Below are 18120 nucleotides of genomic sequence, written 5' to 3'. Positions count from 1 at the left end.
ACCACAACAGCCTGGTCTACTGTTTCCTCCAGAGAAAGCTGCATTCCAAATGTTCTAGTGAACGGAAATAAACTTGTAAGGCCAGAGTGCTCTTTGGAAACCTCGGCTCAGTCACTGACGATTGTGCAATCTTGAACAAGCTGTCTAATGTCTCTGGACTTCAGTGTCCTCCTCTGAAAAATGGTGACACAATTATGCTTATCTCGGACACTGAACAACGTTTACTAATAAAATATTTTAAATATCTCTGACCCAGTTTCTGGCTCATATACCTATTTCCTTTCTGATTACCTAAGAGAGACATCTGGAAGCTTAAGAGTGGGGGTTCTGGCTGGGCGCGGTGGCTCACGCCTATAATCCCAGCACTTTGGGAGGCCGAGGCGGGTGGATCATGAGGTCAAGAGATCGAGACCATCCTGGTCAACATGGTGAAACCCCGTCTCTACTAAAAGTATGAAAAATTAGCTGGACATGGTGGCACGTGCCTGTAATCCCAGCTACTCAGGAGGCTGAGGCCGGAGAATTGCCTGAGCCCAGGAGGCGGAGGTTGGGGTGAGCCGAGATTGCGCCATTGCACTCCAGCCTGGGTAACAAGAGCGAAACTCTGTCTCAAAAAAAAAAAAAAAAGAGTGGGGGTTCTTAACTCACAGGGAGTTGGGGAGGTCCCATTGTAGGGTCTGGGAGTTCTATAAGGTCCCTAAAATTACATGTAAAATGTGAAGCGTATAGGTGTGTCTTTCCTGAGGGACATTTCGTATCCTCCATCACATTCTCAAGAAAGTCATGTGCTGATAAATATTTAATAATCAGCTGGGCGTGGTGGCTCATGGCTATAATCCCACGACTTTGGGAGGCCAAGGCAGGTGGATCGCTTGAGCTTAGGAATTCAAGACCAGCCTGGGCAACATGGCAAGACCCCATCGCTACAAAAAAATACAAAAATTAGCTGGACATGATGCTGTGTGCCTATAGTCCCAGCTACTTGGGAGGCTGAGGCAGGAAGATCACTCAAGCCCAAGAGGTCGAGGTTGCAGTGAGCCATGATTGCACCACTGCTCTCCAGCCTGGCTGACAAAGTGATACCTTGTCTCAAAAAGAGAAAAAAGTTTAATCATCGACTCTCTGGGGAAAAGGAAATCCTATTTGTAATATTTGTCTGTTTTTACAGTGTAAATACTCCCACCTTAGCCAATTTCAAAGTGACATCACTGACCATGGCGCTGAGAAGCAATGTGTACCGCCGGCTTTCGTAAACTTACATGAACCAGCTCAAGGCCACCACTGTCTGTGACCTTGGAAAGGCCACAGAACACTGCTCTGGGGGAACAGCCTGGCATTCCAGCCCATCCCATCTGTTTAATTTGAGAGCCTGTTGTGTATGAGGATTTCTGCTTTGTTTTTTCCTTAGCAGAGCTGATCTCTATCAGGATGCAGGAGTTATTTTGAGCAGTTTAAGGGACATCTGGAAGAGGCACAAACAGTGGAGCCTCTGAAGAGGGGATCTGGGATTAGAGGACTAAGCCCTTAGCGACTCCGGGGACTGGCTGAGGGTTCCAGGACTGGCTGAGGGTTCCATTTGGATACAGCAGCAGAAGGGGACCCGGAAGAACACACCAGGGTCCGACAAGGTAAAGGGAGAGACTCAAGTGAGTGCCCTGGTGCTCGCAGACTGGGGGAAGGCAGTTCATGTGTGCTGATGTGGCTTCTTTGCTCTTTGCTGTTCTGATCACTGATAAATCAGAGGCCCAAACCCGTGGTGGCTGTGTCAGTATACGACCAGGCTGGCTGCATTTAGCTTTCACTCGTCATCTGCTGTTTTTGTTAATCACACTGCAGCAGAACTTGCCCCTCACCTGACAGCTGCTCATCCTATGTCCAGACCAGAGCTGAATCTTCTCTTTCTCACAGGGAGGGGCAGACTTGGGACCTGGGAATGTTACGTGCCCAAACTAGGCAAGCTGGGTTCGAGTCCTACTTCCACCACTGAGTCTCTGAGCCTTGATTTTCCTGTCAGTAAAATGGGTCTGATTATCCCCATTCAGCCACCCATCTGGTATCACTGGATGCTCATAGACGGAGTGGATGTAAATTCCTTTAAAATCTGTAAGTTGCCATGCCAGGAAGAGTTAAGGTTGTGATGTTGATAAAGTTACATTTAACCAGACTGTGCAAAGAACTGACTGGCCACGGAGCTCTGCGGATGACTCTGTATGTGTGTGTGTGTGCGTGTGTGTGTGTGTGTGTATGTGTGTGCATGCGCACACACATACACACACGCTTTGTGTTTCTGTTTTCGGATTTGAATACCATCCAGTGAGGACTGTGGCAAATTAGAAAAGGAGTGTTGAGACTAAGAACCTCCTCTGCCCACAGTTGCTGAATGCCTACTGTGCGCCGTCCTCTGGATAGATGCCGACGCTCAAAAGGTGGCCATTCTGCTAAGAAGCTCACATGCTAACACGAAAGTGAGGTAAACCACTGCTTTTCAAAAATAAAATGTTGTGAGTTGTAGGATAGGTAGGTATCTATCAAGTGATAGAATTATTTACCAAGTACCGTAAGAAGAGAGAGAAATGAAATACTGTTTATTCCAGGCCAGAAAATGGAGAGGAGTTTATGGAAAGCGAGAGAGAGGATGCCGCGGTGGACCTGTGTCTGGATGGATGAGTAGGGCTAGTGAGTGGAGGAGGCGAGGGAGGGCACGTGGGGAGCGACTCAGCACTGTGCTGTCGTGGAGGGGGTTCTGTGCTCCGTATGGAGCAAGGAATGACAAGGGGTGTGACTGAGCATAAGGAAAGCCAGGGCAGGTGGCGGCTGGCTCATGCGGCAGGAAACGGTCCTCAGGGTGCTGGGTCTCACAGGTCCTGCTGAGAAGCGCAATTGAAACTTTTTCTAGTCCAGAAAAATCCAAAGTCTCAACACCACTAAATTACATGCTTGTTAAAGGCTACTGGGCTCTAATTCTTTGAAAGGTGTGACAGCCTAGACCTGAAGAACTGAGGATAATGTTTTAAAAGGGCTGGGAACCCTAGAAATTTCTTAGCCAATGAGTTGTAAGTTGCATTTCTTTTACAAGGATGACTAGAGGTGTGGGGGAAAAAAAGGCTAGAACTGGGAAATCCTAGGGTCACTGCAACTGTCCAGGAGAGACAGAACGTTTTCCCATAATGTCGCCAAGCTTACCTGTCAGCCACCCTGCTCGTCATTAATCCTGCTGGTGCTGCTGAGGACCTGCAGGGAGGCTGAGCTTGCATCCCAGCGACCCAAAAGCCACATTGCAGAGATTGTGCATTGCAATCAGCAGCCATAATCCACGAGGGTTTGGGCTTACCAGGAACAAGATGATGGAGGCATTGTCTCCAAAGAGATGTACCTGACAGTGCGTTCAGCTGGGGAGGTGGGCTGAGCCTGGGTTCTCCTTATAATGAAGTGAGGGTGTGAGGGGGATCTTTCTTGACAGAGATAAGACACCGTTTTGCATGGCAGAAGCTGTGCTGCTGATAATGCTGTGAAGGGGCTTGCACTGGAGAAAAGGCCCATTGTATTCCAGCCCATCTGAATGGACTGATTTGAGGGCCTGTGCTTGCAGGGATTTCAGGCCCTGCTATTCTGTTCTGTCTGCAGGAAGTCTGTTGACCTCATCCTCATAAAATATACTCCCTTTCTTATCCTCAGCCAGCATCTCTTGATAGCTTTCTCCAAAAAAAATTAGGGAACAGGGAGGAATGAAACTCCCTTTGCTTTCTGGGCTTTTTTTTTTTTTCTTTGAGAAGCAGTGGAAGTGTTAAATAACTTATGATTAGAAGCTTATAAATATGCCTCTTGTCGGGCAAATCTAATATGCAAAAGTTCCGATTCTGCCTATGAATTAATCGAGAAGTATTTATTTGCTTTACAAATGGCTTGCGTTTTACAAGAGAATTTGCTATGTAACCCTTTAAAAATAAGCTCCCGAATGCACGCTAAATAGCGCAGTCCTGCCCCAGCCCCAAAGGAGGGATCTGCAGTAGTTCCCTAACTTTCTAAAGCTCAGCAGAGTGTACGATACATTATTTCACAGTAGAGTCAAAGTTTTCAACTAACCTGCTAGATTAACCTGAAAATTTTATTCTCTCTATAAAGTATGATAACTGTTGCCCAGAAAAAAATGAACTTTCCAAGCCCCAAACTTCCATTCTAACTGTTGTGTGCTTACCAAGACCCAACTGTCCAAGTCACTGTGATTTTATATTTAACTGAATTTATTGAATACCATGCAGATACTCCACTTTCAAGGACCCCAGACTGTAAATCATAAATCATGTACTATGTTTATGGTTTTGCAAGAAATTTAAAGGCAGAACTCCAAACAGCATTTTCCAGCTTAACCCTCTTACCCTGCACCAAAACAATGGCCAGGGGATGCAGATTTACATGTTTAAAGTTAAAATGAAATGTTTAAGGCACCACACCTACCTTATTCATTTTTCACAAGTTCTCTTTTTCATTGAGTTTTCTGACTAACTGACCACCACATTGGATAACAAGGTTGACATTCTACACTCTATTATTTTTTTAAAAGACACTTGATGGTTCAGTGAGTCGTTCTGGATATGACTGAAAAGACCACTATTCGTTACATACATTTCCTTAAAAATCTGCAATGCCTTCTCAACTCACTCAGATAAAATACTATCTCTCCACTAGCCACAGCTTAGAAACTCCCATGGGAACTACAAGACCCATTTTTTCCCCATGCACCTTCGACCACTTTCCTCCTCCTCAACAGACTCCAATTCAAGCACCACAATTCAAGTGTCACAGCTCACACTCAGCCTCATGATGAATTTCTATTCATCATGATGGAAACTATGAACTCCAAAGCTGGCCCAGACCCCAGGCATCTTAAGATGAGAGGATTTCACATCTTCTCTGAAGTGGCTACAGCTCCTCAGGCAATGCCTGGTACCAGAAACCACTTCAGTTGTGGTTGCTTTCTTCCTAGGATCTGTTGATCTCCAATTTAGATCCTTCCAGCATAACACATGAAGCAGCATTAGTAATGCTCCAGCTCCCTGGCCTTCTTCTTTATCCTCAAATATGCCAAGCCCTTTCCCACCTTAGGGCCTTGGCCTTTGATGATCCTTCTTTTGGGATTTCTCACTTCTAAGTGAGGATCACACACCTTCTTATTTCTCAGTTCTCAGCTCAAATGTCATCTTTACAGAAAGTTCTTTTCTTACTACTGACCATGGCACCCTAGTGGACCTCCTTCCTAGCGCTGCTATCTGAACACATGCTGCATATTGATGTGTGTATTGTCTATTTTTTTTTTTTTTTTTGAGAATTTCACTCTTGTCGCCCAGGCTGAAGTGCAATGGTGCAATCTAGGTTCACTGCAACCTCCGTCTCTGGGGTTCAAGGGACTCTCTTGCCTCAGCTTCCCGAGTAGCTGGGATTAAAAACATGTACCACCACACCCAGCTAACTTTGTATTTTTAGTAGAGACAGGGTTTCTCCATGTTGGTCAGGCTGATCTGGAACTCCTGACCTCAGGTGATCCGCCCGCCTCAGCCTCCCCAAGAGCTGGGATTACAGGTGTGAGCCACTGCACCCAGCCATCTGTTCTTTATACACTATTCCTAGACGCCCATCAGCCCCATCTGTAACTATAGTCTTAGTCCCAAGAAGGCAGCTCTTCTCTGCCTTGCAGATTTCTTATCTCTACGACCTGGAAAGGGATCTGCAGCACTGAAGGCATTAGGTGAATATCTGTCAAATCAACGTTGAAGAAGATATGTAGTGCAAACCCTATTATGTCAAGGAGTTGGAGTGAGCAGTTTCAGAAAATGATTTATTTTCATCTACACTGGGAAATAATTCCACAGGATGTAGCCAGGCTGATGGATCCAGTTCAATAATCTATCCACTTAATATTTTCTTTGGTGTGTTAATTCTAACAAACTTGCCAAGACAGTCAACTAAAAAGATAATATTTTGAATCTGGAATGTTTTAACAAGCCTTTAGCCTCTGGAATGCACAGTAATGTCTAGAATGCAAATGGAGTGGTGTATAAAATGCCTTGAGTCTAGAATTTACAGCTTTGTTTTCCAGGGCTGAGACAACTTCTAAAGAAGGAACATTATTGCTTCTTGAGTCATTTTGAATGTTTTGTTTTGTTTTGTTTTCTCTCTCAGGGACTTAGTTTTAATAAAAGAAAAATAACCCTATATACCTAACACTGAGCATCTGCAATGAGCCAGATGTTTAATATACATTACCTTGAATATCCATACTCTAAAGTAGGTATAGCTATACCTCTTTTATAAGTGAAGAAATTGAGGTAAAGGGGTTTGTTTAAATGCAAACAGCTCATAAATGATAGATACGGGATTAAAACTCTAGTGGATTTACTCTCAAAGGATGTGCTGTTTCACTATACTGGGCTGCCTCTGCCAAAATGAAAGACCAGTCCAACATCCTCCGTGGAGCCTGAGAAGATGGTTAATCCCAAGAGCCATACCCCAGCCCTCATGCCTCCATTCAAAGAAAAGTCAAAGGTAGTCTTGTTGAAACGTCTTCCACGCCACTGAGATGTAGGAATGACATCCCAGTACCCTGGAGGACAAGGCCTTCAGAAGAAAGACCCAGAGGCAGCACACTATTCAAGTGTCCTAGCACACCCTCTGCCTCATGATGAACTGCCATAGAAACCATGAACTCCACAGCTGGCCCAGCCCCCCCAGGCATCTTAAAACGAGAGAGGCTTCCACGTCCACTCCGAAGTGGCTACAGCTCCTCAGGCAATGGCTGGTACCAGAAACCACTCCAGTTGTGGTTGCTTTCTTCCAAGGACCTGTTGAGCTCCAATTTAGATCCTTCCAGCATAATACAGGAAGCAGCATTAGTAATGCTCACCAAAGAAGTGTTCACTCTCTGCCAGGCAGCTAGGCCCAGAAGTGAGGCTGTCTGTGTGTCTTCTTTAATCCTGACATATTTCATAATAGGCATAAGTACCGTCAGCTCCACTGCCCAGATGAGGAAACCGATGCTTAAAGAGGCATACAGAAAGTGGCAGAGCCCTCGAAAGACAGGGGATAGCAGAGAACAAACCAGTATCCTCTACCACAGTTGCAGGGGCCCAGAGCACAGACCAGGGCTGGGAGTGGGGTCCCCAAACGGGGCCACAGAGTCTGAGTCCTATGCTCATGAGCAGCAGAGGAAACAGATGGGGCTCCTCCTGGGAATGATACCCACACCTTCAAAGGCCAGTATTTCCTTTGAAAGGGGCCATTTATAGAGGAGGACATCACTGGCAAGTCAAAGAGATAAAAATGCTGGAGATGGGCAGGGAGTGAAGGGTCCTAGCAAAATATGCAGGTGGTGCCTTGGGAGGTACCTGGGCAAGTGACAGGAGGCATTAGAGAGAATGTCTAGGGCCTCAGACCTGGGAGAAGGCAGCTGGCCAGGGCCCCTCTGTGTGTGAATCTGGAGGCCTGTTGGCCTTCTAGCTCACCTTTGTGCCAAAGAAGGACTGAAGCCACCCCTCTGGTTCTGTGGCACTCTATCTGCTTGTGGAGGCTCCATGGGGCCACGGAGAGCATCCTGGCAGGGGGATACCCTGCACTGATACAGGGCCAGTGTCTGGGAGAGGGGTTGCTGCCTCCTTTCTGGTGCCATTAGTAATAACTTCAGTTCTAACAGATCCCAGAAGTGGTTCTCAGTCAGCAAGGATTGTGTCCCAGGGAACATCTGACAATGTCTGGAGGCATTTGTGGTTGGCACAGCCTAGGGACTGGAGCTGCTGGCATCAGGTGGGCAGAAGCCAGGGGCGCTGCTAAACATCCGTCAATGCACAGCACAGCCTCCCACAGCAAATGGTCATCTGGTCCTGAACGTCAACAGTGCCACCATGGAGAAGGCCTGGATTACAGGCCCTGCTGGAAATTCCACTTCCTAAATCAGAAGGCTCCAGAGACAGACCATGGGAGAAACTGGCTCAACGTTTTCCCAGTGAGCAGAGATGGACAGCAGAAAGCTGGTGAGTTTTTTCTCTCATCAGTAGCCTTGGAAATCAAAGCTGCCAGGTAATGCACACACAGACACACACACATACATGTGCTCACATGCAGACACATTCAGACACACAACCCAGATCCGGCTCTGGGCTAAACACCATGCAGGCACTATCCCCCAAACCCTCCTACTGCCCTAAGGAACAGGGCCTGTTACTCTCTCCAGATATAGGTGAGGCTACATGGAGGTTCAAAGACGTTATGTGACTTGCCCAAGGCCACACAGCTAGGAAGTGGACTTGGCCATTGTAGGCACTCAATAGGATTTAGGGTGAAGTGGGTGCTATTGAAAGAAAACTGGAGAGATGGCAGGGAACAGGGTATGGGCCCAGACTGCCACTTGCTGGCTTGGGGAAGAGGAAATGATCCATTCACATCGCTGGGCTTTTGTTTCTTTACATGTAAAATGAAGGAGCTAGACGGTTTCATCTTCTATATTCTATAATTCTTTGAATCTGAATCTTTGAACTGGCACCTTCTTCTCACACTAGAGATTTTGATTTCCCTGTCTCCTCTCCATCTGTTATGCCTGTTCTTTCCCCACAGAAGTTTGCCCTCAATTTCAGGAATGAAAATATCATCTATAATCCAGGTACACAGTAAGAAAACCACACTATTCTGTGATCAGTTTACAACAGTCTATAAGAAGGCAATAATTCATTGTATTTTTTTCCACTAGCTGTTGCCAGGAAAGCTAATATATGCTAACAGAAATGGAGGTACAGGACAGATGGCGGAAAATGTAACACACGTATATTTTAAGTATGTAGATTTGAGCCAGAAATAAAATGAGAGATGTGACAGCTCCAGGGCAGAGAGAGAAAGAGAGATGTCTTTTTGGGACAATAAGGTAAAGTTGCCAAAAATCAAATGAGTTCGTTTCTGTGAGTCATTCATTGATTCAATTATCTACTACATAGATGGCACCATATGTGATGGTGACGGCAAGAGAAGATATCCACACAGGGAGTTGACAAGAATGGGTTCTGATGGCCAAGAAGAACAGAATACTTTTAGCACTGCTTGCCTGTCTCTGTTTTATGTAAAATTAATGGTCGTCGCCACCTTTGAGATGGGTCCTATTATTATACCCATTTGCCAGATGAAAAAACTGAGTCACCAAAAAGGTTACATGACTTGCCTTAGGTCACTGAGCTGGTAAGACTCAAGGATATGGTTTTTGCCAAAATAGTAGATGCCAGCATCTCTGCTTTTGACCAGGACATTATTTTACCTCCGTAAAATTACCAATACCACTACCGCAAAATGTTTCAGGGATCTGAGTGTCTCTTTCCTCCAAAAATGATAGAACTGAGAACTAAATGATGCCTTAAAGGTGACTGGGTCCAGTAGTTTCTCATACTTTCTAAATTGAAAGACCTTGAAATGTTACCCAAAGCTTAGTCTGTAACAGGGAGAAAGGGGCTGGGAGGCTCAGACTCGCCCCTTCCTCACAGAGGCTCAGGCTCCAGGCTCCATGGACCCAGTGAAGAATCAGTGCTTCCGACCTCTCCTGCCTCCCTACTCCCACTTCACAGGTGGCCATACTGAGCCCATAGAGCCTAAAAACGAAGGTAGAAAGGATTCATTCCCCACCATCTCTCCTTCAGCATGATTTCCTGAGCACCTACTAAGTGCTTATCTGTGCCAGGAGCGTCACTGGGCTCTGAGGTGCGGAGAGTCATGAAGCCTTGGGAGGCAGTTGCAAGGGTCTCTGTGTGAACATGGCTGGGTTTCATGGGAAGTCCCCTGGGTCACTGCAGTGGAACTCTGTCTGCAGGGACATGAGGATACTACTCAGCAGCAGAGAAACCCACACTGGTCATGGGAGCCTGAGGTCGTGATTCCATTTAGTTAGGATTGCTCCTCTGAGGACCACTCCGATCCCAGGTCCGAAACAGACCACTTTGGGCCATTGCCACTCAAGAAGCTGTTTGGCAGAATTCAGTTATTTTAGAGAGAAAGGCGGTGTTATGGGTTGAACTGTGTCTCCCTCAAAAAGATATGTTGGGGTCCTTATGCCAAGTACCCCAGAATGGAACCTTATTTAGAGATGGGGTCTTTATAGAGGTCGTCAAGTAAAACGGAGGTCGTCAGTACAGGCCCTAACCAATACAGGTGGTGTCGTTATGAAGGGGGATTCTTGGATCCAGAAGCCGACATGCACACAGGAAGATGATGTGAAGAAATACTAAAAGAAGAAGACAGACAGCTATGAGCCAAGAATCGCCTTAGGCCTCCAGGGGCTGAGAGAGAGGCCTGAACACATCCTTTCCTGGCGCCTGCGGAGGAAGCCCGGTCCTGTTGACATCTTGACTTCACCCTTGTGGCTTCCAGAACTTGAGACAACACATTTCTGTTGCTTTAAGCCACCCAGTTTTGGGGACACTTTGTTACAGTAGCCTATAAAAGTCATCCAGGTAGGGCCCAAGCACTATTGATTCTGACGGCAGGGGTGTGAATGCTTTCATTTTGTTTTGCTTGGATTGTTTTCACCCTCATGTAGAAGACTCATTTCTTATTTTTTGCCACCGTGAATTCCCGGGTCCGGCGGCATGTGCATATTTGTAAGGTTTTTAATGAACTGCTGTGGGAGGGTTACATCTTTCGTCGTAATCTCTGCCTTACAAGTGAGAAAGGCAGAGAACCAGACCAAAGAGCCATGCATCGAGGGTGAACTCTGGAGAGCCCCGGCATGAGAAGGACACTGCCACGGCTGATTCTAGGAACTTTTTCCCATGCTGGGCCTCCCTGGCCATGGATGGCCACAGACCACTGGATTAGGCGGGCGCCCTCATCTCCACCCAAACCACAGGGCTCTCGTCATCATTCCTTCTCTCCTGCAATGCCTCCTTCCCAGAACCCTGGCCTGCCATTTATTTTTCTTCTTACAATCTGGAGGCATTGTGTGAATCTCTAGGTCAGGTTGCAGTTCTAGTTCTAAGCAGAGAGACCGCTTGTTGGAGTGGAAAGGGTTCTGAAGTTCAGAGATGCCCCTAGAGGGTTGCTGCTCTCTAACAAGCTGCTTATTCTTGAGGGAATCATGTTGCACTCCTTGAACCTCAGACTCTGCTATGCTCTGAATGTTTATGACCCTCTGGAATTCACAGGCTAAAACGGAATCCCCAGTGTGTTAGTATTAAGAGATAGGGCCTTTGGGGCTGCACGCAGTGGCTCACGCCTGTAATCCCAGCACTTTGGGAGGCCGAGGCGGGAAGATTGCCTGAACTCAGGAGTTCGAGAACAGGCTGGACAACACGGTGAAACCCTGTCTCTACTAAAACACAAAGAATTCGCTGGGCATAGCGGCATGTGCCGGTAGTCCCAGCTACTCGGGAGGCTGAGGCAGGAGAATTGCAAAACCCAGGAGGCAGAGGTTACGGTGAACCGAGATCATGCCACTGCACTCCAGCCGGGCGACAGAGCAAAACTCTGTCTCAAGAACAACAACAAAGAGTAGGAAGTAACGAGGTCATGAGGGTGGAGCCTTACGAATTGGGTTAGTGCTCTCACAAAAGAGGCCTTAGGGAGCAGGTTTGCCCCTTTTGCCAGGAGACAATGCAGAAAGAAGGTACCATCTGTGATGCAGACAGCATGCACCTCACTAGACCCCAAATCTTCCCAGGCCTTGCTCTTGGACTTCCAGCCTCTGAACTGTGAGCATAAGTTTATACTGTTTATAAATTATCCAGGCTAGGGTACATTTACTATGGCAGTCTGAATAAACTAAGACACACTTCATATCTGTAAAATGGAGGTAACCATTTCAACCTTGCAGAACTCATGAGGATTCTGGACATTTCTCATGGAGTGCTATAAAAACAGAATAGTCTGTTTGGGGACAGCGGGTGAATGACGGATGCTTCGGGGAAATGAGAACTCCTCAGGGACTGTATTAGTTTCCTGCATCTGCTGTAACAAATCACCAGCAACTTAATGGTTTAAAACCATCCAAACTTTTTTCTCTCATCATTCTGAAGGCCAGAAGCCCAAAACTGGTTTAACTGAGCCAAAACGAAGGTGTCAGCAGGGCCACACTCCCTCCCCGTGCTCTGCCAGTTTCTGGTTGCTACTGGCATTCCTTCCCTGTGCCCACATCACTTGAGTCTCTGCCTCTGAGGTCACATTGCCTTCTGCCTTCTGCAGACAGTGCATCTCCCTCTGACTCTCACCTCTAAGGATGCTTGCGATCGCATTCAGGGTAATCCAGGATTATCTCCCCACAGCAAGATCCTTCACTAAATCACAACTGCCCAGGTTTTTTTCCTTATAAGATAACAGTTCCAGGTTCCAGGGATTGGGGCCTGATATCTTTAGGTGACCAATATTCAGCTAAGGTATTTTACTATGGCATCCCAAATATACTCAGACACACTTCCTCTGTAAAACAGAGGTGACCATTTCAAAAAAATTGGGCTCTGGAATTTTTTTGTGGAGTGCTATAAAAATGGAAGAGTCTGCTCACCTGTATCTGTCATGGAAGGCAGCAAACCACACTGCCATGTGTGTACCTATGCAACAATCTTGCGTGTTCTTCACATGTACCCCAAAACCTAAAATGCAATAAAAAAAAAATGGAAGAGTCTGGGCTTGGCACGGTAGCTCACGCCTGTAATCCCAGCACTTTGGGAGGCCAAGGTCAGTGGATCACTTGAGGTCAGGAGTTCGAGACCAGCCTGGCCAACATGGTGAAACCCCATCTCTACTAAAAATACAAAAATTAGCCTGGCGTTCAGGTGCATTTTTGTAACCCCAGCTACTCGAGAGGCTGAGGCAGTAGAATCTCTTGAACCCAGGAGGCACAGCTTGCAGTGAGCCAAGACTGCACCATTGCACTCCAGCCTGGGCTACAGAGGGAGACTCGGTCTCAAAAAAAAAAAAAAAAAAAAGAAGGAAGAGTCCGTTTGGGGAAAGCAGGTACATGATGGGTGTGCTTAGGAGAAATGAGCACGCCCTTTCTTCCCCCTAGTGGCAGTAAGGCTACCTGGAGAGCATTGCTGGGGAATGGGAAGAAGGTGGCCAAATCGCCAGCTGTGTCAATTACAGGGCAGGTGATAAGTCCCTGGTGAAAGGAGGACATGAGAGGGAGTCTATTTCCAGGTGGCCATTATTCAGCCTACTCTAGGGAAGTTGCTACTTGTAACGATAAATGATGTATGTTTATAAGAGTTCCCTTGCCTTACTAAGTAACACAGGGTAAAGCCCTGTTATGGGCTGGGTAACTCATGTTCCAGATACTGTTAATGCCAACCCTAAGAGGAAAAATTATTAGCCTTATTTTGTAGGTGAGGATATTGAAGATCATAGAGACAAAGAAAACTACCTATGCAGGCACAGCAGGTATGTGGGGTGGCTGGACCGCAATCTCTAAAGCTGCAGTCTTTTCAGCCCAGATCCCTGTTGCCTATCAAATAGACTGTAGATGTGTGTGATGAATATTCTTGACCCCAGACAGCAGGGCTTGCTTCCAGTCTGACAGAAAATGAAACAAGAATGGTCTTGCATCTTTTGGAGACATGTGTTCCCTGTGAATGCTTATTGGAGGCTGAGCACAAGGACACCACTACTTTCTTCCCCTAGGAGAGTAGATAGCCTTGCTAAAGGCATCTCACTGTGATCTGATGTGGTTTAATGCACGAAGTCACTGCCTCAGTGGGAAGGGTTCTGGGGTTTTTCCACATGGGTAAATGGTACAGGATGTAAGCTCATGGGGCCGTAGAACAGAGAGCCCCGCAGTCCCCCCTTCAAAGCACTGGTCATCTAAGTCCTCAGCTGCCCTCTTTGCGCTGCTGTGTCACTCCAAAGCTGAGATCATGAGTGTTCCCTGTCACTTGGTCTCTCTGCTTCCTTTGTTCAGCTACTGGAGCTCCGACACCCAAACCTTTATTTTTCTTTTTAAAATCTTTTCCTTGGCTCATGGGAAACTCAGGGCTACATTCTATGCTCACTGCTTGGCCCTTCTTCTACTGCTGGTTTTCCTTCGCTTGTGCCTCTTATTTCTCTTTCTCATTTTGATGACTTAATTGCACCTGATATGTTATTCTAAGGAAGCTTGAATCTATTCTGGAAATACAAATGATACATAAATCGAGCATGAATAAAACTTTTCTTTGGTTGAAAAAAAATCCTTTTTGTACTTTGGAAAGTCATTGTCTTAAGCTAGTGCTCAGTTTCTGGAGGAATAAATATACAGAGTAAATGAAAAAGCCTCTCTCAAGTCAAATTAATGAATTAATAAGTAACATTACAATTCCAAAGTGTGTCATCATCATTTGCAATTTAACTTTTTTTTTTCCCTGCGTACAAGACAGTGAGATGAAGTGGCTACCACAATTATTTCTATTTCTCAGATGAGGAAACTAAGGCTTAGAAATGTTAAGTGGTGTGTCCCATGTCACTGAGCTGAGACTTGCCTTTCAGTTTTACCTGATGTTCTCTGCTTCCCTGCAGTGTCTTACCTGCTGTGGCTGTAGCTTTTGGGAGCGTGGTACATGAAGACGTTTCCTCGGGTTCTCTTCGCCCAGGCACTGGCCATGTCGATTATAGGGCAGGTGATAAAGTAGTCCCTGGTGAAAGGAGAACATGGGGGCGTCTGGTTAAACATGGCTCTGTGGACAATGGTACCTGAAAAGGGTTTCTCCCAGCGAGGGCCCCCTTTGGCCCCCAAAACCCCCCTGCCCAGGCCTATAAGGACACCTTCCTCCAGTTCCCCAGAAATGCTCTCCAAGTGGTTCCACTACCACATTGATGGGAGAGCCAGGGTATGGTAAGAACACCATCCCCTCTGGTAGGTGGTAGGCTTGGAAACTGGTGTCCATATTGATGTATTTTAGGCGTCAAAAAAAAAATGTGTAATAAATGTCTTCCTGGGACATTATTTTCACTTAAAGATGTGGAAGCAAAACATTTCACAGTAACATAAATGCAATATACAGTGGAGATAAATGCAATGTACTGTGGAACGGAATGTAAAATCATTGTGCATTTTAAAAGAAGTCAGAGCCCCCTAAGATAGCTCATGCACGTGATACCCTTAGTTCAGCCCAGTCAGCACCTCTCAGCAGGGGGGATATTGCCACCCCATCTCTACCTCCCCTAGTAAACGTGTGGCAAGGCCTGGAGGCCTTCCTAGCTGTCACAACCCGGAGTGGAAAGCGCTGTACTGGCATCTGGTGTGGGGGGTCAGGATGCCACTGATCATCCTGCAGCGGAAAGGAAGATTCAGTCCAAAACGTCCAGATGAGGAGGCCGAGAAACCTCTCTTGTTGGAGAATATTCAGGAGACCAGAGACAACGACTTTTCACTGGCTCTGTCCCCAGGGATAGCAAGCAAAGGATGAAGCAGGAAGATGTTATTAAGGTGGCTACCAGCACAGCAGATTAGCGTTCCAAGGCTGAGCAAGGGAGAAAGAAAATGGGGTACTTTTCATACATCCAGGATGACGTAGCAGCTAACAGTTTTACAGAAGCCAGAATAAAGAATAGCTAATTAATTTGCAACATGTCTTGTGATGTACATTACATTTAAAGAATAGCATTTTGAGAAATGTGCTGTATGCTCTTTCGGTGTTATCTTGCCCTGTGACCTTGCAGCTGGTCAGCAAGAAGAACAGGAATTTTGAGATGCTGGGAACTTTGCTGACAATGTGGGGAGAAGAGATAAGATAGGTTTTACAGGGAGTGAGTCAATTTTAAGCAGAGCTGGGGTTAGGTTTTATGTTAAACAGCACACGACACAGCAAAATTTACTTTATTATATAGGAACTACAAATTATAAGGTTTTGTTTTTACTATTGTTGCTATTATTTAATTCCCTTTTCACCCTAAGTTCTGTATTTGCTCTGCCTTTGAGCGTAGCATGAATCGATTTCAAAAGCAGCAGCTTACAACAGTGGGGCCCTGCCTGTGCTGATGCGCAGGCTGTGTGCTTAGAGAGGTGGCCCTGGCTGGGCAGCAGTCAGACAGACCCCGGCTGACCCTGGGCCCACCAGGCTTTCAATCCCATCTGCATTGCACAGTGAAGATGAGATACTCAGCAGTTCTGGTATCTCCTTGAATCTATCTTCTCAGCTGGGAAGTGGGGCCAAGGGTCCCTACCTGGAAGAGATTTTGTAATGACCAAGTTTAATAACACCCCTGGGAGTCCCTCAGTAAAAGGGGTGCCCATCTTCCTTTCCTGGTCCTTGGGATAAAAGCTTCTGGTGAGTCTATTGGGTGCTAGAGTGTCCCTGGGTGAGGCTCTGAGGTTGTGTGGGGCACCGTGGGTATCTTGGGGACAGATGAAGCCAACTGAGTTTCCTCCTGCATGCCCTGAGGCATTGTAAGCAAGACAGGGATGGGATCAAACCTACAGGAAGAGTCACACACTGGCAGGCCTGCGGCTGGACACTGCCTAGGAAACTGCTCAGGAGACAGAGCCAGGGTCTGTGGCAGAGAGAAAACGCGCCTGCGCTAAGGTAGAGCTGGAGTCTGTCTTCTGATGAGACCTCCCTTGGTGATGCTGCCTTTGCTGTCTCAGCTCTCAGCCCAGCATGCAGTTTGTCCTTAAGGTCAGATAAGGCAAAATTAAGGCAAGAAGCTAGGCTTTCTGATCTCTAGCCCTGAGCTCTCTCTGCAACACGATCCAGCCCAGCCCTGACTTGATTATAAGCCTCTCAGGGTCAGGGACTGGACATCTGTGAGTTCTTACAGTCCAGCCCTGGCAAGGCCTCCAAAAATAACTGTTGGCTGTTTCATCTAAAGTGAAGATCTCCATTAGATGGAAAATTAAAGCCTTTCAGTACCCAAGGTCCAAGTGGGTGGTATAGTTTTATTCTGAGCCAATGACCCTTCAGTTGGAAACCACAGGCTCCCGGGTAGAGAGACCAACTGGGGCGGTGGATTTCTAACACATTCCAGCCCATCCCTTTTCAACAGGGTCCAGTTGAGCAAAGGACGTTGAGCCTCGATATTGGCTTTGTCCCCAGGGACAACAAGCAAATGGTCACTGTGGACCTCCCGGAGGGACAGAGACAAGGAGGCACAGAGGCTGAAGGCACCCACATCCCTGTCCTTTCTTCCCACTGGGAGCGGGAGCTCTGCAAAGGAAACGAGAAATACCAGGCACCTGTGAGGGGACTCAAAGGTGACCTGAGCACCGGAGTCCCACTGTGGTCTCATCCTAGGGATCTCAGAAGGAAGAAAGGACTGGAACCCTGGTTATTTCCTTATTTCTATTCAAAAATCATTTCGTGTGCATCTGCTGTGCATTTCTATAAAAGTTCTCAGCCTCAGTGAGCGCATGCAGCACTAGGAAAGGGAGGTAGGTCTGTCCTGACAACCCCCGGGATTGCGGGGGCATGCTGTGAGAGAGGGACCCTGGGGACAGCAGTGCTTGCGGGCCGCAGCCTTTAACCATCTTGGGGTGTGGGTTTGGGCAGCCTTCCCCAAGTGAGAGAAGCTTGAGCATGAATGGGAAGAAGGCGTGTAAGCAGTGGATACAAGAAACAGTGGACCCCAGAGAGAGAGAGTGCATGGCTGTCAGAGCCTGGGCTGTTCCCATCTGGGGAGTGGCATCAGCCACAAAACCTCCCCGCCTCCAGGGCTCTGCTTCCCATGTGCCAAGTGAGTCTGGCCAGGGTAGAGTCGGCTGAGGGAGATTTGAAAAAAGCTGGCCCCTATGGGGACTGTGTGTCACCTACCCTTTAAATGCCCCCATGTGTGCCTGACAGGCAGCCAAGACTGGGGGCCCTGGGCTCAGTGAACGCAAGGCCAGGAGCGTGAGAGGCTGTCCTGCGCACTTGCTGAGTGGCTGCTCCAGGTGGAGCGTGCACCGGGCACCTCTGGCAAATGCTGCTTCTCTGCCCTCCGACAGCTCCCTCATGGCCTAGGAAGAGTCGGGGCCACCCCTCCGGTCTCCCATTGTCCTGGGCTTTCCTGGTAGCAGGGTCCACCCCACGTGTCCCCCAGGGCTGCCCCTGGGCAGGGAAGCACCGCATGCTGTGGGCTGAATGAATGACGCAGAGGAAATCGCAAGCAGAAAGCCACTGCCCTTATTTCTCATTCATGACCTGAGCATCAGCTGGG

At 47.2% G+C, this 18120-nt stretch overlaps 1 protein-coding gene across 1 annotated transcript in view; it reads right to left on the bottom strand.

Moving 5' to 3' along the window:
- The window catches only part of TG (thyroglobulin), a 273908-nt gene that overhangs the window by 7928 nt on the left and 247860 nt on the right, over positions 1 to 18120 (bottom strand). Inside the window, exon 45 of the mRNA XM_003933694.4 lies at positions 14514 to 14621. Within this exon, the coding sequence (XP_003933743.2) occupies positions 14514 to 14621 (108 nt within the window). The remainder of the gene's footprint in view (positions 1 to 14513; positions 14622 to 18120) is intronic.

This window comes from Saimiri boliviensis, chromosome 15 (genome assembly GCF_048565385.1).
Source record: "Saimiri boliviensis isolate mSaiBol1 chromosome 15, mSaiBol1.pri, whole genome shotgun sequence".
NCBI lineage: Eukaryota > Metazoa > Chordata > Mammalia > Primates > Cebidae > Saimiri > Saimiri boliviensis.
Note: the sequence above shows the minus strand (reverse complement) of the source record. Positions and strands in the feature narration are given on the sequence as shown.